General features: G+C 35.1%; 1 protein-coding gene across 2 annotated transcripts in view; it reads left to right on the forward strand.

The window, feature by feature from the left end:
• ARL6IP6 (ADP ribosylation factor like GTPase 6 interacting protein 6) overlaps positions 1–25310 on the forward strand; it is a 38575-nt gene that overhangs the window by 4263 nt on the left and 9002 nt on the right. Inside the window, exons 3-4 of one of the 2 annotated variants that reach the window (XM_047721737.1) lie at positions 7740–7872; positions 9162–9712. In XM_047721737.1, coding sequence (XP_047577693.1) covers positions 7740–7872; positions 9162–9177 — 149 coding nt within the window. In that variant the 3' untranslated portion in view covers positions 9178–9712. Of the gene's footprint in view, positions 1–7739; positions 7873–9161; positions 9713–25310 lie in introns of those variants that run through there. The other variant, XM_047721736.1, reaches the window with a different exon arrangement.

Raw genomic sequence — 25310 nt, forward strand, 5'->3', positions numbered from 1 at the left:
TTCAAGATTCAGGAGCAATCCCAGGAGTGAGGAGAAATTACTGTATCTTTGTGGCCAAAAAACCCTACTAAACAATAGTTATGCCAAAACAAAAATCCTTATTTTGAACCAATGCTTTAGTGGTCAGATAGAGAGTATACTCAACATCTAGTGAACTAATTCAGTCACTTTCCTGGGGATAACTTTAAAGTGGGCATAGTTATAACAAATATTCATATTCATTGTAATGTGTAATAGAAAATGCTTTTCTGTAGGAAGAGTATAGAATTCTTAACCTGTCTCAGAGAAGCAGTGCCAAAATGATTAAGCACCTATAAAGTTGAGGTTACTGAAATAACACTTACATTGTTCTAAGTTGGAATTCTCTTCCGTTGGGAGAAAATACAGTATAACCTCTCTGCAGAAGAATGTTTTGACTTGACTACTAGCCTCCAGTTAAAAGTCTAATTGAGACAGCTGATTGTTGAAAGTAGGCCATTTTTTTTTTTCAAATTTTGACTTGCAATCAAATCAACCTTGAGTTAGCTTAGATATGAAGCAGGATTGCTACATTAGCTTATCTGTGAAGTAATGCCTGTGGAATTATATCCTTACCTGTTTACAATTAATATAAATTTTTTACATGAAGAAACAATCTTTAATAAAAACTGTGTTGAATTTGTCCACTATTTACAGGAAAAGCAGAATGTAGCCTTTTTAAATCCTACTGATTTTGTTGTATTTCATTGCACTTACTTTGTTTGCTAGGTACCTCTTAGGTAAATATAATGTTTGTTTTGTGTATTACCCTTTTTTTGCTGTAATTGTTATTGTTCATACTTGTTGTTATCTTTATATTTCTGTGATTCCTATTTAAATTTTACTGAAAATTGCCTCAAATCTTTAAGAATCACCTGGTTTTTAGAATCAAATAATATAAGCATAGTAGCTACTCTCCCTTGAAAGAGTTCTCTTTCTAGAAAGAGTAATAAAAATTTTGCACACTGCAGATTTTTTTATTACAATTTAAGCCTGGTCCAAGATTGGCATAGCTCATTAAGAGCAAATTTTAGCAACAGCTCTCATTTTAGTATGCTTAAGAATCACCTGGACTTTCTTTTAAAAAGTATCTCTAGGTTTTGTTTCAGCTCAGGGTAGAGTCCAAGAATCTTCATTTTTTTATAGGTGATTTTGATACCCCACAGTTTAAGAAATAGTTTTGGAGGGTAAGAATCTCTCTCTCTCTTTTTTTTTTTTTTTAAAGAAGTGTGGGGTTTTTTTGTTTTTGAAGATTTTATTTTTAAGTAATCTCTATACCCAACATGGGGCTCAAGCTTACAACCATGAGATCAAGAATCATACATTCTACTGACTGAACCAGCCAGGGGCCCCTAAAAAGTGTGTTTAAAGGCAGTTAAAATCCTTGCAAGTTGACTAGTGACAGACTAATAAGATGTAAGTCCCGAATGCCTCTTAAGAAATCTGACTTTGAAAGGATCTGCAACACTGCCGTTCTCTTGTCATCTTTGCCCGAAAGCAGTCTTCTTGGGAAACTCTTGTTTATAATTTAAACAAAAAAGGATTCATGATGAGCATGGTATCAGTGCATTTGGGGAGTTAATTGATCCCACTGGTTAATAGGGTTATGCTATCAATGTTTCTCTTCATTGGTGAGGTAGACTAGCCAGGAAGATGTAAGAAATTCTGTCACCTGGTTTTGGAACTCATCTCCCTTAGTCATCCCTAGGTGGCATTAGAAGGACTTTCCTTTTATAATTGTCCTACAAACCATCCCCTACTGTAAGCCTGTTTTTCAGGGAGATAAATAAAACTTAAGTTTACTTAGTTAAATCACATTTTAGTCCTTCCTGCTAAAGGTTATTCTCAGGCCAAATTGATTGCACTAATATAAAACAGGAATTAGGTGCGCCTGGATGGCTGGGTGGTTAAAGCCTCTGCCCTCTGCTGGGGTTGGGTTCTCTGCTCAGCAGGGAGCCTAATCCCACCCCCCCCACTTGTGATCTCTGTCAAATAAGTAAATAAAATCTTTTTTTAAAAAAAGCAAACAAAAATAGGAATTATTTCATTTTTGTACATTAACTTTTGTATCCGTCACATTTTCCAAGTTTTATAACTTTTCACATACTTAATTCTATTTCCAATTTTTACATTTTTTTTTCATGTCTTACTACAGGGTATGATAAAATGACCTTTTATTTGAGACAAGCCTGAAATAAGCACATAAGAAAAACAGAAAGATATGTTATTACCAGAAAATGCTTAACCTAAGACTACTGTCACTAAATTAAATGTAGGACTAGTACTTTTAATATACATGTCCTAAGTATTCCATACAGGAATTGTAATTGACTTCATGGAGTTCCTTCAGTCTGAAAAGATTTTTGGTACTTGTCACTCTTGACATCTACTAGTTAATAGCTAACATTAAGTCTCTCTTGTGGCTAATACCAGATATGTAGCATTTTGCATTGTCAGGGGCTATTCTTGTTTTTTTGTTTGTTTGTTTTTTAAGATTTTATTTATTTAAGAGAGAGTGTGAGAGAGAGCATGAGAGCTTAGAAGGTCAGAGGGAGAAGCGGACTCCCCATGGAGCTGGGAGCCCAATGCGGGACTCGTTCCCGGGACAATGAGATCATGACCTGAGCCGAAGGCAGTTGCTTAACCAACTGAGCCACCCAGGTATATTCTTGTTTTTAAGCTACCCATCTAGTTCTCCTTTATGATTGAGATGTTTATAGGCTTGTGAACATTTACAGAGATGATTGATATATACTGAGTTCAATCAAAGATGAAGACAATTCGTTTGAAGAGTTTATCAGTTATTTACTCTGCCAAGAGATAAGTGAGACTCTACCCTCATGATTTCATAAGATAGAACATTAGAATCTTGATAAAAATTTCCAAGAGAAAGGATGCCTTGGAAGGTGACCCATTCTCTTAGAAAGGCACAGGTTGAAAACAACCACTCAGTTTCTTCCTTACAGTGAAAAAATGACTGAAACTGTGAACTTAAACTATTTTCAGTGAATGTATTGAGCGTTGTAATTTGAGGCCAGTATGTATTAAGGATATGATATAGTGCTCTCTGCAGCTGGGTGGGGTAACTCAAGTAATCATTGAAAATTTCACAAATATGTTCTCCTGTGGCTATGTTTGTAAAATTGTGTGTATTGCTTATTCATATTAGTTGAAGAATGACGACTAAGGCAAAAAAGAAGAGAAAAACAAAAGCCCAAAAGTACTGGAAAGATGCAACCAAAATTTTAGATAATTTACCTGAGTTTTGGATCTTTTTATTTTCTATAATGACAATGACTCTCAATAAGAAAAACTTTGTTTATTATTATATGATCTCTGATATGAGGAATTTGAGAAGCAAGGTGGGGAGTTGTGGGGGGTAGGGAGGGAAAAATCAATCAAGATGGGATCTGGAGGGAGACAAACCATAAGAGACTCTTAATCTCAGTAAACAAACAGGGTTGCTGGGGGGTGGAGGGTTTAGGGATAGGGTGGCTTGGTCATGAACATTGGGGAGGGTATGTGCTGTGGTGAGTGCTGTGAAATGTGTAAACCTGGTGATTCACAGACCTGTACCCCTGGGGCAAATAATATATTACATGTTAATAAAAATAATTAATTTTTAAAAAAGAAAAACTTTGTTTAAAGAAAAACACAAATTTAAGCTTAGAAAAATATAAGTAACATTCAGCAATTAATAATACTTTTAACCTTTACGGTATGCCAAACTTTATTTTATACATGTTCTTTCACCTAGTATTGCCAACCTTCCTGCATTCATTCATATAAATTATCTTCTGAACCAAAATTCACAACAATGTATGTTAAAATTTTTATGTCACTAGATAGCTTTGGCACAACAGTAAGGCAGAAATAATATGGGTTATTAGCAAGAATTATCATTGTGCAGCCAAATTATTTGTCTTAAAAATCATTGCAGGTCTCCTTACTACATAGAAGTGTAATGAGAAGCCCACATTGGGAACTCTAATCCCCAAGAAATTGGGATCTGGGGAGATGTTTCTTAGGCTAATGAAGTAAAACTTGAACTGGCATTAGAATTAGCTGGAAGACTTAAAACTTATCTTACTAGACTTCGCCTGTTCTAGAGTTTCTGATTCAGTAGGTGTGGTATGGAACCCACAAATTCTTCATTTTTAATAAATTTTCTAGGTAATGCTTATGCTTCTAGTTCATGAGAATCACTGGTCTAGTAGTTCACAAACCTGACATAATCAATAACAAAATCCTGCAGATTTTCTTTTTTCAAAATTAAAAGATCTCAAAATCTATCCTTACCTACTCAAAGTTGAAGTCACTTAATTGGCTACATGTTTGAATGCTCAATATAAGTCAAGGTCTATTGGACCCATTTTTTAATTCTCTTGAACAATACTGTTTGTAAAACGGGTGTTTCGTGACTTTTATTCTTTCTTGGGGCATCTTCCAGAGACTAGTTATGGTTTTGATGGAATGAAGCTTATTTAATCTTGAAATATTGGTCTGTTGGATCCTTTTATAAATCTAAGATACATCATGGGATTTTAGTGATCTTTTCTATATCTCAATTCTTTCTCCCTAGTCACTGTCCCTCTCTCAAATGAATAAATAAATCTTTTTAAAAATGGTGGAATCATAAATTATGCAATAGAATTGTGGCTATGTGTACTGATATAAAAGGTCTCATCATTATGTGAGAGTAGCAAAGCACAGGACAGTTTTTCTGGTGAGAATTCCGATTGCTTTTAGGAGTGGAATTGGTTAATTGAGGTAGGAAGACTTTAACTTTTATATGCTTTTGTACTATTTACAAATTATGTTAACTCTTGGTAAAATGGAGTTACATAGCATTAGTTGTCAAGTTTTTGACTTCAGGATTCTGGAGGAGGGGACTTGTTAAGATTCAGTTGTTGCTAGTTGCCAACTTGTATGGCTTTTCTGCTTGTTCACAAACAAATTGAGTCACTTTCTGAAGCATAAGCACTTTTAGACTATTATATTACTGTGTACTTTTGTAGACCTTTCACTGTGAATCTATTTTTATCAGTGGTGTAACTTTTGATTAGTTCAAAGTGAATATAAAATAAGAAAGCCCAAAATGAGGCAAACACTTAGATTGGGGAATAGTGCTCAGTTTTGAAAACTCAAGGATATTCTTGTATCAATTTTGACAGGTGTTCTGTTAAAGAACCTGAATGATAGACTCTAAAGAGCCTCATACTTTGTAAATTTTTAATCTGTTATTTTGTGTCTTTCTCACTTTTTTTTTTAGATATTTAGAAGTTTCCATCATTCCACAACAGTCTCCAGATATTTGATTTTTCATAATTACTATCTTTGTTCTGCAGACTTATATTATATAATATTAAACAGTGTAAACTTGTCAATTATTTTCTCGCCTTTAGCAGTATTCATCTAAATAATAACAAGTAATAGCTATTTGGCAGAATAACCATCCTTAAGTTGTAGCTATACATTAAGTACACTTACAATTTTTATTTTGGTCCCGTATCTCACTGTGTTGGCAGAAAGGTTGTACCTCAGTCTCTGCTGAGATTCTGTCTACCTAGTCTCAGATTGGGTTAAGGTTCTGAAGTGTGACACTATGCCAGGACATTGGGGTGGGGTGCAACCTAGTCCTCAAAACATTTGCTCAAATGAGTTAGTTACTGCTGAAACATCTTGCTTTCTGGTAAGGATGGCCTTTCAGATGTCGCATTTTTACAGCCACATCACCATCTGCTCTTTCTGTGTCCCACTTAGGGGAGGGACATCTGTAGACTTGGCTCTGGGCCCATCTGCGAAGATCCTGTAATCCCTCTGGACTGTTGTGTGGCCTCTCTATGGCTCTGCCAGGAAGACCCAGCAGTACTACCCCCCTTCTCCATACATACACACAAGAGCAGACATACCACTTTCTTCAAACAAGGAGAAATCTTTCTCACCTGTGCATTAAGCCCTGTCTTTCTTTCTTCCTGTTCTACACAAACATTTTATTTGTATCCCAATCAACTCATTATCTTTACTGTGTATTCAAGATATTTTGTGTTGATCTATCCTCTTGCTTATATCTATCCTAGGTTGCTTAATCATTTTGCAACATCAAAACCAAAGAGACCTTGTGGCTGTTTCTCTTTCTCACATCCTTCTGGGGCCATGAGTGCACAGTTTGTTATCTCTTTGAAAGGGTAAAGGAAAGGGAACTAGTGAGAAAAAATTAAGGTTAATCTTTCAAAAAATAGATTGCCACAGTATTTCATAATACTTCATTGCTGTGAGTTTGTCTCTTAGCTGTTTTATAAGACTCTTACTGGGCTTTGTATGGTTTATAAACAGACTGATGCATATATTTCTTAACTACTTGCTAAAAGACATCTTGGTTGCACATTTTGTGCAGCCAGGAAATTTGGTATTTCATATGTCATTCTCAACTGTAGTCTTCTCAACCTTTCCTCCCTCCCGGTACTACTGAGGCCTCTGACACACAGTCATCAGTGGTCTTGGCATAGTAAACTCTCTTAAAGAGGCAGTTTGAATATGTATCTAAAAACTGTCAAATTGGGGCTACTGGGTGGCTCAGTTATTAAGTGTTTGCCTTCAGCTCAGGTCATGAGCCTTGCATGGGGCTCCCTGCTTGGTGGGAAGGCTGCTTCTCCCTCTCCCACTCCCCTGCTTGTGTTCCCTCTCTCACTGTCTCTCTCTCTCTTTCAAATAAATAAGTAAATCTTAAAAACTGTCTAATTTATTCCCTCTATTCTCACTTTGTTCATTTCCCTTATTCTTCCATTTCTCTATCTTTTACCCCTTCCATGCATCCAATATAATACCATGCTTTTGACTTTAGAGTTCTTTGAGAAAATCTTGCAGTCTTCCACTTTGAAACTAGAATCTAGGGTCCTAACCCATTTTAAATTGGGAGTTAACCTTTGTTCATATACTGAGGAAAAAAGAATCCGATGAGGTTTATAATGTTTATAGGAAAGCTGTAAAGAGTAGATACCATAAAATTAATTCTTATGTCAAAAGTGCATGATATGGAAAGAAAGGAATCACGTAATACTAGGTAATAAAAGATAGCAAGCTGTGATTCACAAAGTAAATGAAAAATGTCGAAACATTTTAACAGTGAAGTATTTTAACCATTTTTTCCTATAGTTGAATTTTATAAAGCTGAAGATAAGTTATATTCTTAAGTTGAATTTGTACTCTTTTCCCCATGTTAAATAATAGAAATATTAAACTATTAAAATGTTATTTATTTTTAATTATTTTATGTTATTAACTTATAGTTAAAATGATAAGATGTTAAATGATATGACTTATTTTTTTCTTTTATTAAAAGATTTTATTTATTTGGAAAGAGAGTGAGCCGAGAGCATGAGCTGGGGGAGAGGGGAGATGGAGAGGGAGAGGCAGACTCCCTCCGTGCTGACTGGGGGACCCAATGGCGGGGCTCAATCTCAGGACCCTGGGATCATGACCTGAGCTGAAGGCAGACGCTTAGCCCACTGTGCCACCCAGGCACCCCTAAATGATATGACTTCTAATTTAGTATTTTATGCTTTTGCATGAGTTTGCTTGTACTAAGCTCAAATCTCTTACGTGTTACCTACAGGCAGTTCAGAAGTTCAAAAATACACATAATCTTTTGAACATGAAGATACTGGTTTACTTTAAATTGCTTTGGTGTTAATAATTTTTTCTCCTCTCTTCCCATTAAGGATTCTGGACTCTACTTATAATATCTCTATCTGCTGGATTCTCTTGCTGTAGCTTTTCTTGGACAGTGACTTATTTTGATTCTTTTGAACCAGGAATGTTTCCTCCTACTCCTCTTTCACCAGCCAAGTTCAAGTAAGTATTCCTGTTTCTTCTTTTTAACTCATTCCAATTCTGTTGAAATGCTAAAACAGATAGGAGCAAGAGGCTGCTTTATGTAAGATAACATGTTGAGGTCCCTACCTCTATAAAATATAAATGACTTAAGGTTTTCAGTGTGGTTCAGCCTTTAGATAACTGGAGAATATTTTAAACTGCTTACCTAGATAATGTAATGGTTGTTTAAAAAATGAAATTCAAGAAATGATCTAAAAAAGTAAGGAACTTTGATTGCTATTTATCCTTTTGGGATGGAATTTCATTTAAACAGTTTATGAAGGCTAAATTTATACCAGCAATGTGAAAGTTTTACTAAATGCATGTATAAATGGTCAGATTAATATCAGTTTAATAATTGGATTAGACTTTTCCTTAGATTTCAGTTTTGTTTAATAATTAGCAAGCATTTATGACACCCAGTTTATATCTCTAGATCAAATTAGATGCATTTCATTGTGGAACAACACTAAATTTCTTTGGTCTGTATTTTCTGTATTTCAAAGACTTTCAGAAAATTGAGTAGGCAGTGTTCTAATCTAGTTTATTTATGTCAGGAAAGCTCAGGTTTTAAATACTGTAAATTTCCAAATAAGAGAATTCTATAAACTGAGGGGTTGGGGAAAAGGTGAAGAGTAGGAAATAAATTTTAGTTTAAGATATGTATATTACCAGAGTATTGTTGTTATTATTGCTGTTATTACTACCAGCTTCAGCTTACTTCATGGACAGCTTGTAGAGATCAAATAAAATCTTTTTTGAGGGACTCTACAAATAGGAAGTTTACTACTAACAATACTTATTAATAATCATTGTATTACCAGCTCTTATTATAAGTAAACTCATATTTTTCTATCTTATAAATAGATCTTTAAAACTTCTGGCTTCACTTCAGTTGTAATATGTGTGTGTATTTTAAACATCTTAACAAATCTCTGTACTGTATATGAAACATAAATCATACCCTTGGCAGTAAATTTTGTATATGTGTTAGAAGTCATTGATGAGTAATTAATAATCTAAGTTGATTAAGTTATACCCAACAGCTCAATACCATCCCATAGTTTACATGAGTACCATTCAGTTGCTAAGTTTATTTTGCTATGCAATATTCTGTTCAATTCAAATTTATACTCCTGCTGCTCGATGTCATTAATTACTTGCTAACAAGGGATGTGCATCTAATGTTGATAATATAATTAGGCTCCTTTCATAGGCGACCAAAAATCATAATCTTACATATTTTTTTTCCTTTTATTTCTTTTTAGCTCACTTCTCTCCTGATTCCTAGCTATTTAATAGATCTTGCAGCCTGAATATCAGAACGCACCCTGCACTTAAAATTATTAAGACTCCAGTCTGTCTTTAAGACATCAGTCTCCATTCACTTATCAAGGCTTGAAATCCTTTTTCACTGCATTTATTCTTTGCCAAATGGATATCCTTTGCCTTTTGGAATGTTATTGGAATACTTTGTCTTTGTACCCTCAGTGTTTTTGCCCTTTTTAAGGCCTTGGCCAGTGACCTTCAATCCGTCATCTCCCCTACTCCAAGCTTTCACTTTTCAAATTCATCCTGTATATTGTTACCTCTGTAAAAGCAGATCTCAGTCACACTCTTCCTTGTTTAAAAGCCTTCAGTGGTTTTCTCACTGCCTTCAAACTGATGTCAACTTCCAAGTACAGCAGAACAGTCCTTCCCCAAGTGATCCTATCATACTTTTCCAGCTTTATCTTTAGCTATTTCTCCAGTGCACCCTGTTCTGTATCCACATAATCATATTACCCTGGCATCCCTTGAATAAACTGTACTTCTGAGATGCCATGACTTTACTCTTGCTGTTTTCCTGGAATATCATTTTCCCTTGCAGATTCTCTTCTACCCCCACCAGAATTCATAAGCCTTAAAGATATTAGAAGCTTTTGGAGTTAGAGAAAAGCATTTCAGTATTCTATTTAAAAACTGGAATTCTGTGGGTATTTAACTAATTTCTTAAAAATCATCTTTGCATTTCAAGGTACCTGGGTTGTCTCAGTTGGTTGAGCATCTGACTCTTGGTTTTTGGTTCAGGTCATGATCTCAGGATCATAGGATCCAGCCCCAGAGCCCAATGTGGGGCTCTGTGCTGAGCAGGGAGTCTGCTGCAGAATCTTTCCCTCTCCATCTGCCCTTCCTCCTGCTCACTCGTGTGTGTACACACATGCTCTCTCTCTCAAAATAAATGAGTAAATCCTTTTAAAAAATTGTCTTTGCATTTTTAAAAAGATTATTTGTTTGAGAGAGAGTTTAAGAGAAAGGGCTAGTACAAGCGGGAGAGGGGCAAAGGGAGAGGGAGAAGCAGACTCCCGACTGAGCAGGGAGACCAGTGTGGTATTCCGTTCCCAAGCCCCCCAGGATCATGAACTGAACCAAAAGTAGATGTTTAACCGACTGAGCCATCCAGGTGCCCTATCTTTGCATTTTGTATTAAACTAGAACCAGTATTGATAGACCTCTGTTTTTAGTGTGTTATTAGTCATTCAATTTTTTTTTTAAGATTTTACTTTTTTAAGTAATCTATACACCAGATATAGGGGTAGAACTCACAACCCTGAGATCAAGAGTCTCATGCTCCACTGACTAAGCCAGCCAGCTGCTCTTACTCATTCAATTTTAATATGAGGTAGTGTCAGATTCGAGACTCAGATCGCATATTTCTTAATACAGCCCTAGAGCCACAGTTTTAAAATATGTACATTATGTTCACATATATATATATTTGAATTTCTTTCAATTTGTAAACTGGGTAATTTAATTTTATATATTATAAATCAACTATTAAATACTCAAGGCCATGAGTGAAACTGTCATTTAAAATTACCAGATGTTGATACAGACACAGTCCACAAAAGGCATATAATAAATACAGTGATAGATGATGGCCTATTAACAGAAACCAGACGACAAAGGCAGATATAATATAGAGTTAATTGATGAAACTGAGTTTTATAGTGAAAATCCTGCCCTCTAGTGCTTGTAGAAAATAATGCAATTACTGTACTCAGAAATGTCAGAATAAGTATATTCTCTATGTCACCAGTAGAGTGAGAGCTTGTACAAGGAAAGGACTTCTGTACCTTTTGAGAAAGTTGAAATAATCAGACTTCATTTTCTTAGAAATCATATTGATACATTTCAATAATTTGTAATATCATGCATTTATAAAAATATCTTTGTAACAGGCTATTTTATAACTTAAACAATGATGTTAATATAAATATTTTTCCTGATTAAATGAAAGTAGTGCAAATTCTTTGTTGAAAATTCAAAGAAAAAAAAACAAAAAAAAATGGGAAAACTTATAAACAGAAAGTGGCTGCCAACATTTTAATGTATATCTTTCCATTCTTTTCATATTTTAAAAATTAAACTTTGGGGGGGTACTTGGGTGGCTCAGTTGGTTGAGTGGCTGCCTTCGGCTCGGGTCATGATTCTGGAGTCCCGGGATGGAGTCCCACATCAGGCTCCCTGCTTGGCGGGGAGTCTGCTTCTCCCTCTGACCTCTCCCCTCTCATGGTCTCTCTTTCTCTCTCTTAAATAAATAAATAAAATCTTTAAAAAAATAAAAATTAAAAAAAAAATTAAACTTGGAATCATAGTAGATATACTGTTTTATAAACCATTTTTTATTTAACATTGTTTTATAATATGTATATAATAACATATGTTTATATTAACATTATTTCTTTTGAATTTTTTTTCAGTACTTTGAATTTTCAGTGTTTTAAATACACTTTAAAGACGTCATCATATGTCAGTTTATTTTTAAAGGGAAATCTAATATAAATGATAGCTAGATTCCAAGATAATTTATTAAGCAGGGATTTGCTTAACTAGAGACTAAAGAAAAGCAGGATAGTTAAGAATAATAAAATGAAGGGACTTTTTTCCTTATTTTTTTTATTTCTAGTACCATGAGTATCAGACATGATGAGAGTAAAATAATCGTGTCTGTTTTTTTTAAAAAGCAGTCTTTTGCTCTCCTTTGCAGATTTTAAACATTTGGGCTTTTTTTCCCCCCAAATAAGCTAATTGGTAAAAGTGGAGAAAAAAATGGAGAGGCCCATGTATGTGGCTCTCAGTTGTTTATCCCTAAAAATATAAAGTCCTAAAGGGAAGAAAAAAACAACATGTATTGATATTTAGTAAATATTACATGAAAGGTCTAATAAAATCAGCAATTTGAATGAATAATTCATTGACAGAGTTGAGATTAGAAATAAAATCTTTTTCTTGTATTCATTAAAGTATTTTTTCATATTTATTCTTTTATGTTTGTTAGATATTTTCTTAGCTGAGGCCACTACAACAAAGTACCATACACTGGTGGCTTACAAACAACAGAAATTTGTTCCTCTCACAGTTGTGGAGACTGAAAGTCTAAGATCAGGGTGGTAGCTTAGTTGGGTTCTGATGAGAACTATCTTCTGGGTTGCACATGGCCTCCACATTGTATCCTCACAAGACTGAGAGCAGGTTTCACTCTCATGATCTCATCTAACCCTAATTACCCCCAAAGACCCTACCTCCTAATACTATCACACTGGGGGGTAAGTTTTTAACACATAAATAGGAGAAAGCGTGGAAGGGGGTACAAGCATAGTCCATAACAAAATTTAGAAATTTTCGCTTTAGGAAATAACAAGATAAAGAACTTTGCAAGGTGTGTTTTCAGACAGATATTTAATGGACTTCACAAGGCATATTAAGAAAAATTATTATACTGACTTAGCAAACTGGGTTAAAAGGTATACTGTATTGTTACACACACAGACTTCTCTATTAGGAAGCATTTTCTTTGTGTATTTGAATCAAATATACTTTTAAATCATTTTCTTAAAATTTCTGAAAATATGTTACCATGTTAAATAATGAGACAGAGCAGTTAACTTCAGAATAAAGTGTCTATATAGGCTTTCCCTACTTCTCACTACTTTGTAATTCATTATTTTTCTCTTCCAGGCTGCTTAATCAGCATCTCCAGTTCACTTCACATTAGTTTCCCCCATTCATTCATTCATTCAGTTTTCTTAGGGATTTCTGAGCAGGCAAATGTAACTGAGTGGGTAATCAGTATTTCATATTGTGGTTATCTGCTTTAATTATAGTTTCCAGGAGTTAATGCATCTAGGTATGTGACCTACCCATCCAAAAGATATCTCATTATTTAAGTCTTCCTGATTGGGAAGGAAGGTAGGTATGGCTAGGGGTGCGTTGAAGCTGCATTTTCCCTAACAGTAAATTTCACATTACCTGTGCCCCATCTATTGGAGCAATAATGTAGCTGCAGGTTTATAGTTATTCAGCATGCTAAAAATAAAAACCATTCAATTAATTATAATAGGTCCCACCTAGGGTAGAAATGTTACTTTGCAGTCTAGAAATAAATTTAGTGGAAAATGATAATGTAAGTGATGGGGGTTTAGCAAACAATAAGTGTTGAAAACTCATTTTTTAATTAAGAATCAAAATATTTAATAATGGTGATATGAAGAACAGTGAAAGTGGTCATTAAATTTGTCTGCTTTGCGGTGATTTTATGTAGAGTTTGTCAGGGGTCAGGGGCCAACCAATATTCTTAAGGGTGTTCCTTCATTGCAGTCAATAGTGTTGGTTAACAAAAGTCTTATTGTTGGAATGAAAAAATGTGCATTTAGATCAAAATTAAAATTTAACAGTGTATGACTATAACCTTCAAGCCAAGAAGTTAATTTTGTAGGGATAGGGTTATTATTTTGTGCTAGAAATATCCACAAAGACTTATTTTCAAGGAGAAAAAAAATCAGTGTTTGTGTTAAAATTATTAAGGATGGGCTGTATTACAGAAATCGAGTATTACTGGCAATTTCAAATTTTAACCTTATGCTGGTCAAAGGTAATATAAAAAAGTAAGATATCTAGTTAATTGGCTATCTGAATCCAAAGTCTGGATTATTGAATTTCTTGCTGAGAAACTGATTTTAAGTAATTTTTCTCCTTCTCGAGAAATACTGTACAGATAGCATGTCATGCATTCACAGTGTTGTAGATTTTGGAAAACGTCTTAGTTCTTCATAAATCCTCTCTTGTCTTCTGTTCTAAGAAGTTTATCATCATGAGTATTACAAGTGAAAACGAGTCTTTGAGGATAGAATAAATTATTGGTTGTAATCATGACTTTTTTGAGGCACAGTTCGTGGTCAAAAAGTAAGGGATCTTTATAATTATTGGTATTATGCCATGATTTCTAGAAATGTGCTAACAAAGAAGAGTGTTTTTTCACTAAACTTGCTTTAAATATTATCTGTGGAATTTGACTGGCAGTCTACAGTATTTCGTGATTAATTAACAAACTGGGAGCTATCTGCTGTCTTCCTGAAACTGTTGGTCTTTTTGTCAGGAACATTCTCAGTTGTATGCCTTTCTATATCTTTCCAGTCACAAGTGATATTTGGTAAATAGGAAGATACTCAGTTGCAAAAAACACATGCTTTTAATTTAATTTAAATTTAATTTATTTCTGTAAAGCTTTTTTTTTTTTTAAAGATTTTATTTATTTATCTGACAGACAGAGATCACAAGCAGAGAGGCAGGCAGAGAGAGAGAGGGAAGCAGGCTCCCTGCTGAGCAGAGAGCCCGATGTGGGACTCGATCCCAGGACCCTGAGATCATGACCTGAGCCGAAGGCAGCGGCTTAACCCACTGAGCCACCCAGGCGCCCCTGTAAAGCTTTTTTTTTAAAGTATATTGCTTATTTGGAATCTGCAAAGTAAAATAGAAGTGAGAAAGAAAAGGGAACAGTTGGTTTTGGTGTGAATTGCTTTTTGGTAAACAGCTTTTGGTGATCATTTTACAGACTAAAATTTAACACATATGATCTGATACTCTAGCATGTGTTTTGTTTGCTTGTTTGTTTGTTTTAGTAGGTTCCATGCCCAGCATGGAGCTTAGTGCAGGGCTTAAACTCAAAATCCTGTGATCAAGAGTTAGATGCTTAGCGGACTGAACCACCCAGGTGCCTCTGTGTTATTTTATGTGTAAAGTGTCCTGGATGTAAGCATTTGCCGAAATATTTATGTTTTCATTACATTTATATATGAGTATATGTTATTATAGAAGGGAAGCATACAATGAGTAAAATATTTAATCGTAGAAAATTCCAGTTTTAGGATTGGCATTGCTGTATTGGAATATTCTTTTTTTTAATTCAACATTAGGTTTATTTTTCTGTTATTAAAGAGTTTTCTCTAACTTGTCCTTCTTGACTTTAGGGGCTTTAATTTTAGGTGTTAAGAAGATAAAGACAAATACAGTAGTAAAATCAAAATAGAAATGGGGTCATGGGGGCGTCTGGGTGGCTTAGTCAGTTAAGCACCTGCCTTCGGCTTAGGTCATCTTTCCAGGGTCCTGGGATCAAGCCTCCTGTCGGTCTCCCTGCTCAGTGGGGAGTCCGCTTCTCCCTCTCTCTCTGCTTTTCCCCAGGCTTGTCTTGTCTCTGGCTCACTCTCTCTTTCAAATCAATAAATAAAATCTTTAAGAAAAAAAAAAGAAAAATGGGGTCATGGTTTCTTTGGCAGTAATATGAGTTTTAGAGGTGAAGGATGACTTAGTATTTAAATTAGAAGTCCTTTTCGAGGCACAGTAGATTGAACATTGAGCACAATAAATTGACTCTACAACTTTTTCATATAGATTTTGGAGTGCTGCCTCTTTGTTGAATCAGATTCTTTATTGCCTTGGACTAATGAAACAGATGTCAGATGGCTAATTGCAGTAGGTGGGAAAACCTACTGATGAAGGAGATGGATCAAGAACTTGGCCTTGATATTTGTGTATCATGAAGTTTCATTAGGCAACATGGTCACTATTAATGAATATATTGATGATATTGCACTGTGGCTTCTTGAAGTGAAGGGTTAAAATATATGCACGTCTTCTATATTCCATTACTGTTCTGAAGGAGACTTAAATAGATGTAAGAAAATCCTGTAGAAATCATACTAATTAACTTGGTTTCCTTGTTTTCATAAAGTAGTGTAGCAAGTGAGTATTTGCTTTGTACCTGTTTGCTATGGCTTTTGCCTATGCTAATTTACAATGTTTTATGTATGTGTTACTGAAAAGGCACAGGTGTGCATATGCATAGAACAGCCTTGATAAAAAATACTTGAGGGATAGAACTTGCCAGTTTTGTTCTTAGAACTTTTCATGTGTCAACAATCTTTATAAATCATAGGAGGCAGCCTGGTATATGAAAGGGCTTATAAGAGAGAAGAGGTGAGGGGCGCCTGGGTGGCTCAGTGGGTTAAGCCTCTGCCTTCGGCTCGGGTCATGATCCCGGGGTCCTGGGATCGAGCCCCACATCGGGCTCTCTGCTCAGCGGGGAGCCTGCTTCCTCCTCTCTCTCTCTGCCTGCCTCTCTGCCTACTTGTGATCTCTGTCTGTCAAATAAATAAATAAAATCTAAAAAAAAAAGAGAGAGAGAGAGAAGAGGTGGCTTCCAGGGTGTCTGGGTGGCTCAGTCAGTTAAGTGTCTGCCTTTGGCTCAGGTCATGATCTCATGGAGACCCATGTCAGGTTCCCTGCTCAGCAGCAGTCTGCTTCTCCCTCTGCCTGCCACTCTTATCCCTGCCCCAACCCCACTCCTGGTATCTTTCTCTCTCTCTCTTTCAAAGTAAATAAATAAAATCTTTAAAAAAAAAAAAAAGAGAGAGAAAGAAAAAAAGGAGTGGGTTCCAAATCCAGGCTACACCTTATACTAGCAGAACTTTTGAGCAAGTCAGTGTCTCTAAGCCTTAATTTTTTCACTTCTAAAATGGGATAAAAACAATGATATCCATCCTCATAGGCAATAAGTATAAGTTTACCAATTAAAGCAATAGATGTACCAACTGATAAAGCAGTCTTCGTCCCAGAGTATTTCTTTTTTTTTTTTTTAGTATTTCTTTTCTTAATTGAGATTTTTTTTAAGCTAGACATCTAACCATGGCCTACTCTTGCTGCCAAGTATCTTATTGGGTAATTGTTACTTCTTTTAAGATTTTATTCTTTGTATTCTTTTGATATAGACCCTCTTTCTTTAATGAAATAATGCTGATATTAGATAGTAATGGTTTTTTTTTTTTTTCCTCCAAGAATTATTTATTAGAGATAGAGAGTACATGATTGGGGGGTACAGAGGGGGAGGGAGAAGCTGAACTGGAGCCCATTGCGGTGCTCGATTCCAGGACTCCAGAATCATCACCTGAGCTGAAGGCAGGCACTTAACTGACTGAGCCACCAGACACCCATAGATAGTAATGATTTTCAAGCATCTGGCAAAGTAAAAGTTTGGCAACAAAACACAGTGTCAGTTACTTCCTTTTTTCAAAATAATATATTTTTTTAACTGACTTGTGAAATCTAAAGACTTGGGAATGCCATTATTGTTTTTATCTTTTGTGCTATTTGCCCTAACATCCTATGGAATAAGGACTTAGTTTAATCATGATAGTACTCAGCACAGATGGATGTTTGGGGGCATTTTCCTACTTCAACACCCTAGTGAATAAAGTTAAAATTTCTGACATTATTCAATTTACAATGTAGTGGATTGCTATATATAGATAAACTGTGGGTTAATATGTATGTACTTTCATCCAACCAGATACGCCTTTATTTCCCTTTGACTGATTTTCAAGGAATTGTACAATAAGAGATACTTAAAATTATACATACGTCATTCCATTTCAAGAACTTTGCTCATCTTTAGGATTTTTCAGTGCCCATAGGTCATTACATTAGATAGTATCACACTGGCAAAGCATAGGATTGTGACTTAATTAAAATTTCTAGTTGGCAAAATTCTAGATAAAAGACTAGTGTATATAGGGAGGCATAATTATTGCAGGATTGAGATCCAAAAGGGATTAAAGACCTCAGCAAACCATCCTTATGTTATACAGGAGAAAGTAGGACCAGAGAAGTTGGTAGTACAGCTAGAAAACAATAAATGCTAAGGAGAATAAAGTCTTTTTTAAAAATGAGGAAAGTCCTAAAGTTGAAAATTTAAATTCTATTATAACATAGTTTACTAATGTGTAGATTGATAAATCAACTTGCTCCATTAAGATGGTACATACTTTCTTCTAATGATACTTATTTATAATGTAAGTCCTTGAGCCCAGTGAGGGCCTCCATCCCAAGACCCTGAAATCATGACCTAAACCAAAACCAAAATTCAGATGCTCAGCTGACTGAGCCACCCAGGTACCCCAGCTCTTACGTATTTTTAAGAATGATGCATTACAGTGTTTATCTTTATACTTTTTCCTTCACCTTTTACATCTTTTTTTTTTTTTAAAGATTTTATTTGTTTATTTGACAGAGAGAGATCACAAGTAGACAGAGAGGCAGGCAGAGAGAGAGAGAGAGAGAAGCAGGCTCCCTGCTGAGCAGGGAGCCCGATGCAGGACTCGATCCCAGGACCCTGAGATCATGACCTGAGCTGAAGGCAGCGGCTTAACCCACTGAGCCACCCAGGCGCCCACCTTTTACATCTTTTAAGTAAATGTTTATCCAGATAATCTTTACCTCAGTTTATCATGAAAGCTTGAAGTCAATACACAGACATGTTTCTAATGACTTTATATTTTAATAGCATTTTCTATTTTTCAGTAATTCAGAAGTTTATTTGTTAGAACAATGATCATGATTTAAAATTTCTCCTTAATGATTTTTTTAATAATTTGTGATTATAGAGTTAATATAAGGTCATTAGAAAACAGTACAAGCTCATTATGAAACAGCACAGTTACATACTTTTGAAGATGAAAGGGTTTAAAGTCTCATTTTAAATAACCCTGAAATATAACTAGTGTTAACAGACTAGTTCATAATTATTTCTGTATTTGTAATCTTCTTGATTAGTAAAACCTTGTGACTGTGTACATAAGTGAATATGTGTGTATGGTTTGTATGTGCGTATGCATTGGAAATACATCACTCCACTCAAATATGAGTGGAGTATACTTTAAAATCTAGTAAGCTAATAAGATAGTTTTAATCTTATTCTTTGGCCTCATTCTAAAAATATTTTGCCGTATTTTATCCCAAGAGGTTAATTTGAATGTACATATATAAATATACTTATATACCTAGTGTGTAGCCACTGTCCTAGCAATGTAAATATATAAATGGAAGAAAGAAATAGGAGAAATTTTCCTCCTCAGGTAGTCTCTTAACTTGATTTCTTACTTTAATTCCCTGTCATATAAAATTTTAAAGAAGTCATGAAATCTATTTAGAACATGATGCTACAGTGTAAATTTGAAGTTCTCATGTAGAAAGTAATTGAGATAGATTTCTGAAGTGATGATCTAGTTAGAAATCTCCTTGCTAATTTACAGATTTCCAAATAATGAGCATCAGTATTTACTTTGAGGCTTTTAGAATCACTAGAAGATCTAGCTGAAAATAAAGATTCTGATTCATTATGTCTAGGGTAGGGTCTGACATTCCGAGTTTGCAAGAAATTCAGAGGCGTTGCTTATATATTGCTGGTATATGGACTACTCTTTGAATAGGAGGGCTTTAGGACTGAAGTCAGCAAACTTTTTCTGTAAGGGGCCAAGTGGTGTGTATTTTTAGCTTTGTGGATCATATGGTCTCTCACATACCCTTAAAGTCGAAACAAGTTGATTTTTAGCACCAAAGCACCCATAGACAATACCTAAAGGAATGAGTGAGGCCATGTTCCAGTAAAAAGAAATAGGTGCAGGACAAGTGTGTTCTAGTTTGCCAATCCCTGCTTCAGGAGACTACTCTGAAATTAGATAGTGCTTACAAAAGATTTTTAATTTGAGGGCTATATATATATATAGAGAGAGAGAGACCCCAAATATATATATTACAGTAGGAAAGCCTAATACATATACATACATATATATATGTGTGTGTGTATATATGTATATTGTGGGGTTTGTCTGTTCATATAGTTTTAATTGACTAGTTTTTTAAGCCATAAGTGTATGGCACACATTTCTAAAAATCACATTTCAATTTTGGAAAACAGAGAACTACTTCATACCTTATTGATAGACTTAATACTTTTTACTGAATATCTGAGTTTTAATGAATAAATGATCCAAAGTAGTAATGAAAGTTCAACTAAGTCTGCCTATTTGAATAAGCAGGAAATCTTACAACTGGAGCATGTTTAAAATTATAACAGAATAAGTAAGACAGCTGCTTTAAAGCCCATTGTATTGATTTTACTCACTTCTCCTTTTAGATTGTGAATCCAAAGTGACTTGCTTGCCACACTTGGGAAATGGTTTTCCAGGGTTAAGAAATGGAGTGGGAAACATAATTTAGTGGCAAGGAAAATAATTTTTTTTTTTTAAGATTTTATTTATTTATTTGACAGTCAGAGATCACAAGTGGGCAGAGAAGCAGGCAGAGAGAGAAGAAGGGTAGCAGGCTCCCCGCTGAGCAGAGAGCCCGATGTGGGACTTGATCCCAGGATTCCGAGATCATGACCTGAGCCGAAAGCAGAGGCTTTAACCCGCTGAGCCACCCAGGCGCCCAAGGAAAATAATTTTAATTGAAATTTTACAATAGGAAAGCCAAAGTAAATACAAATTTTGTGTGTTCAGTTGTTATGAACTATGAGAAAAATTGGCTTCCTTTTACCAAGCCTTGTGTAAAGAAAAAAGTTTGATGTACCTGTCCTATACAGTTGCAGAATTGTAGAGGTCAAAAGAAAGGTCAAGTAGGAGAGAGAGCCTGGAGCAAAGCTAATGAAATGTTAAAATAGCAGAAGGCCTCAAATTCATTCTAAAACAGGCCAAGGCCTGTGGTGCTCATATAAAGAGAATAATAAGGCCGAGTTGAATCATCCAGACTAAGATCTGAGTAATCGGAGTTCACAACCCTCATAGTCTGAACTAGAATCTCAGGTAGCACTATCCATCCAACCATCCATCGATCCATCTCCCTTTTTTTTTTTTAACCCCTGTGGCTATTTCAAATCCTCATCACATCACACTCTTTTCTGTGGGTTCCACTTCCAGTCACAGAAAGGTCATTGTGAATGAACTTCCAGCTTCTTCCCCTTCTCCTGATTATAAGCTTACTTTACATACACACCTATTATTCTACCTATTTCTCTTCTCTCAGAGTATAAAGTGTCCTCACACCTGCCCAAACGTAATTTTACTTCCTTTGTTCTAGATCCTTTACCCTGCCCATCCCTGCAATTCCTTTTTTCATATATCTTCAGGTTTCCCCTTTATCTAGTCTTCTTGTTGGAATATTTCTAAAACATTCAAGTTTCTCCTCTGAAAATCCTTATGCCCACTTTGCCTGTCTAAGCATCCTCAAAGACTAGAGAAGGGGTAGGCCCTGTCTCCACACTGACTAAATTTGCTAGCAGAGGTGTCTTGGAGTTAACACTATACTAAATTGTTTTCTCCTTGAATTGACTGCAGGCCTCCTAATTACAAAATTTAAATGTTCTCTTTCTTTTTTCTTTCTTTCTTTTTTTTTTTTTTTTGGAGAATGTGTGTGTGCCTGCCAGTACACCTGCATGCACACACACCCACATTGGGTGGGGTGGGGGGGCAAAGGAAGAGGGGGAGAGAAAATCCCAAACAGACTCTATGCCCAGCCCAGGGCCTAATTCAGAGCCCATTACACGGCTCTGTCTCACAATCCTGAGATGACCTGAGTTGAAAACAAGAATCAGACCCCCAACTGACCAATCCACTCAGGTGCCCTTTTCATTTTTCAATCCATTATTTGAGATGGCTTACGATTCGTCCTCAGAATTCTTTTCTTTCTTAATTTCTATGACACCACCTCCTTCCTGTTTTCTTTCAGCCTTCTGATCGCTGCTTCTCTTATGGAATCACTTTTTTCAGCTTTTCCTAGTTGGCTGAAGACTTCCAAGTCTATCTGGGCTGCCTTGAGGCTCTTCCCTGAGGAACTTGCCTTTTGGTTTTTATTTGTATTTCCTTTTGCTTGCTGGGAATTTTTATTTCAGTGTCCTGTAGGCATAGTTCAATTTAGTCTATTTAAAATTGACTTCATTATTTCTCACTACCCACCATCCTGTTTCTTCTCTTAGCTTCCCTATTATGGTGAGTGATTCTCTTAGCTTCCCTATTACGGTGAGCCAGTAACTCAGGTAAGAAACCCAGGATTGCCTTCAGTTCTTCCCTCTCTCTTAGTAACTCCAGCCAGTCAAGGAGACAAGATAAAGGCTGACATTTATTGTGTGTGTGCTCAATAAAAGCTAGGCACTGAAACAAACATTGTTAATGTTATCTTAGTTTAGTGTTCACGAAAACACCAGAGAGAGGAATTGTTATTCTCATTTTAAAGATGAAGAATTAGATTTTCAGGTGGGTTAATGTCATTTTTTAAGTACTAGAGACATGATTAAATTCAGTTGAAAGAGAGTTTGCTTTCCAGATCCTTTAACCATACTAAACCATTAGCCACTTCCTGCACTCTCCATTGTCTCTTGCTTCTACACATGTTGTCATTTCTTTAGAATTCTAATTTCCTCACACTCAGTTTTAGATCAGGCATTAACTCTTCTTTAAAATCTCCCCTTTCTTCAAGCCAGATGGCTCCCTTATGTTCCAGTAATGCTGTCTACAAAACTTTTAACACTCAGCACATTGTGTCATTAGACTCTTGTCTTAGAGGGCAGTATTGAGGACAGTACTTATTCTTGCTCATTTCTCTATCTCCCATATATAATGCCTGATATATATAACTCATTATGTAAATTTTGGTGAAGTAAAAGAATAGAGAACTGAGAAAATTATAAAATAAAGAACTTCAGAGTATAAAGTAAGGGGTGAATATGTTGTTTTTTTCCTTAATGACAGACAGCATTTCCTAAGGGAGGGAAGCTTCCTTTTTAAAATTCTAACCCTTATGTCCTAAATAGCACTGGTAAAGTTAGTTGGAATACACACAACTTCATTCTCTTCACAATTTCTAATAAGTAATTTTTAGAGAAATGAATACAAAAGAAGTTGTCTTATTTTGTGTTTCTGAAAGAAACATAAAAGGAAATACTTTGCAGGTAATTGAAATGTAGTGGTATTTAGTATTTTCTTTCAGATTTTGGATTTGGTTAAGAACTTAAAAAAACTGATAGTTATTCTAACCAAAGCTCACACAGCTTAAAATTCTTTGGGAATTGGGGATTTCTTGGCCTGGGATAGAATGAAAAATAAAAGACAACTCAGATGTGTGAAGGGGGAATAAATTAGTACCAACTAGCTCATCCTATCTCCAACTGAGCCAGTCAGACACAGAAACAAATAGCCAGTTGGTTCTTATTGTAGGCCCTTAATATAACTTCTTATTCTGGTAAGTACAGAGAGCTTTCTGCTTAGAGCAAAATTGGTTAGCAGTGAAATGACTATTTCAAATTGGAGGGAATTCTGTCGTAAAAGCATGTCTTAAATGCAGGAACATAGAAGACGGAGAGGAAATATTGGAATTAAGATGACATAAGAATGAAGATTTCAATAGAGTGTAGTCTGGAATGCAGTATAGAGATTCATTTCAGAGTCAACCAGTGAGTGCTACAGTGAAAACAATAAACAACATGAAACGAGAGGAGACCTGCTTCAACTTGTTGGTCTCTGTCTTAAATAAACAAAGGCAATTTATTTGAAACTTTTGGCAGTGTCTTAATTCAGTACCTTAATTTATGGTTCCTTTTAATTTCCAGAATCATTTAAGTCATTTAAATCTTAAGTTTTATATATATATTCCATTCCTATAAAATGTAAATAAAATCGAATTCTTTTATAACTTACTTTATAAGTTACTATTAAATATCAATATAAATATATTGCTAGAAAGTATGTTTCCAGACTATAAAATCTGGATATAAATATTAGAAGTGTAAGGTTCTTTAGAAAATTACAAAGGGAAATGATTGTGAATTTGTAGCAAGAGGGTAATGCCAAGCAGAAATGTACATATACATACACAAACCCATAAATCTTCAGTTATTTTCTTCTATCTACCTCCTGGGTCTGTTTGTATAATCTTATTTTTTGTTTTTTGTTTTGGTTTTGAGATAGGTCTAGTTGTAGGTATTTTGCTTAAACGGAGAGTGAAAGAGAATGTCAGAAGAATTTTTAAAAATCTCATCTGTGGCCAGTTTTCTTTTCTATATGCAGTGGCTAATATTTGTTGATTATTTGCTATGTGCCAGACACCTGATTCTCAGCTGTGTAAGGGAAGATTTTTATTTTTACTTTTATTTTATTTTATTTTAAAATTCTGTTTTATTTTATTTCTATTTTTATTTCCGTTTTGGGGAATTGAGTCTCAGAGAGGTCAGACAGTTTCTATCTTCATACACCCGGTAAGTGGCAAAGCTGGCACTCAAACACATCTTTGTCTAACTACAGAGTTTAAATGCTTAAATACTAACAGGAACCAAATAAGAATTTCATTTCAGGATTATTTATTATTGGAAAGAAATTCTTTAAAACCAGAACCAAATGGTATCTTTTTTATAACTTATCTTATAGGATATGGAAGTTGTTCTGTTATAATGCTATCTTTGTCACCATATTTTTTCCAATATAATTTTTATTGAACAGTATTTCCCATTTATTTCCATTTTGATTTTAGAACTTTATTGCAGTATAGAAGTTTATCTCAGTATAATAAAATCCACATTTAGGAATCCTAACATTTCCTTTAAGAAACATTCTGGTTTTGTCATTAAGTTCTATTTTTCTACTTATTTTTAAATGTTCAAATTATTTTGAATTCTTATGTTAAATGATATCATGTTAATTTTCATTATATTTTGGGTCTCTTTGACTGACTCCTTGGGACCAAAATATGTATGTAGTTCTATTCCCTGGATAATTGTTTTAGTTTAAGTACAGGTAATGTTGGTCAATAGCACTTTTTAATAGGTAGAAAAAAAACCTATGTAATCTTTTTCAAATGTTGTCATTTTATCCCAGCTACTTTGAATAATTAATCAAAATTTAGAACTAACTGGAAGGGACCTTGTGTTAATCTGGTGCAGTCCTTCACCTAATATGCATGAAATCTTCAGTGTAAGTTCACTTCTGGCTCTGTCCTTTTTCCTTTACACCTCTTTTGGTTGGTCCATTGCCATCTCTGAAAGCTTGGGTCAGAATTCATATTGTTAAGAAAACTTGATATTGTTAACTGTATTTTTTTTTTCTCTATTCTATTTTTAATTTTATTTATTTATTTGTCAGAGAGAGAGAAAGAGATTGAGCACAAGCAGGGGGAGTGGTAAGCAGAGAGAGAAACAGGCTCCCCGCTGAGCAAGAGCCTAATGTGGGACTTGATCCCAGATGGAAGGCAGATGCTTAACCAACTGAGCCACCTATCCC

This window comes from Lutra lutra, chromosome 3 (assembly GCF_902655055.1).
Source record: "Lutra lutra chromosome 3, mLutLut1.2, whole genome shotgun sequence".
NCBI lineage: Eukaryota > Metazoa > Chordata > Mammalia > Carnivora > Mustelidae > Lutra > Lutra lutra.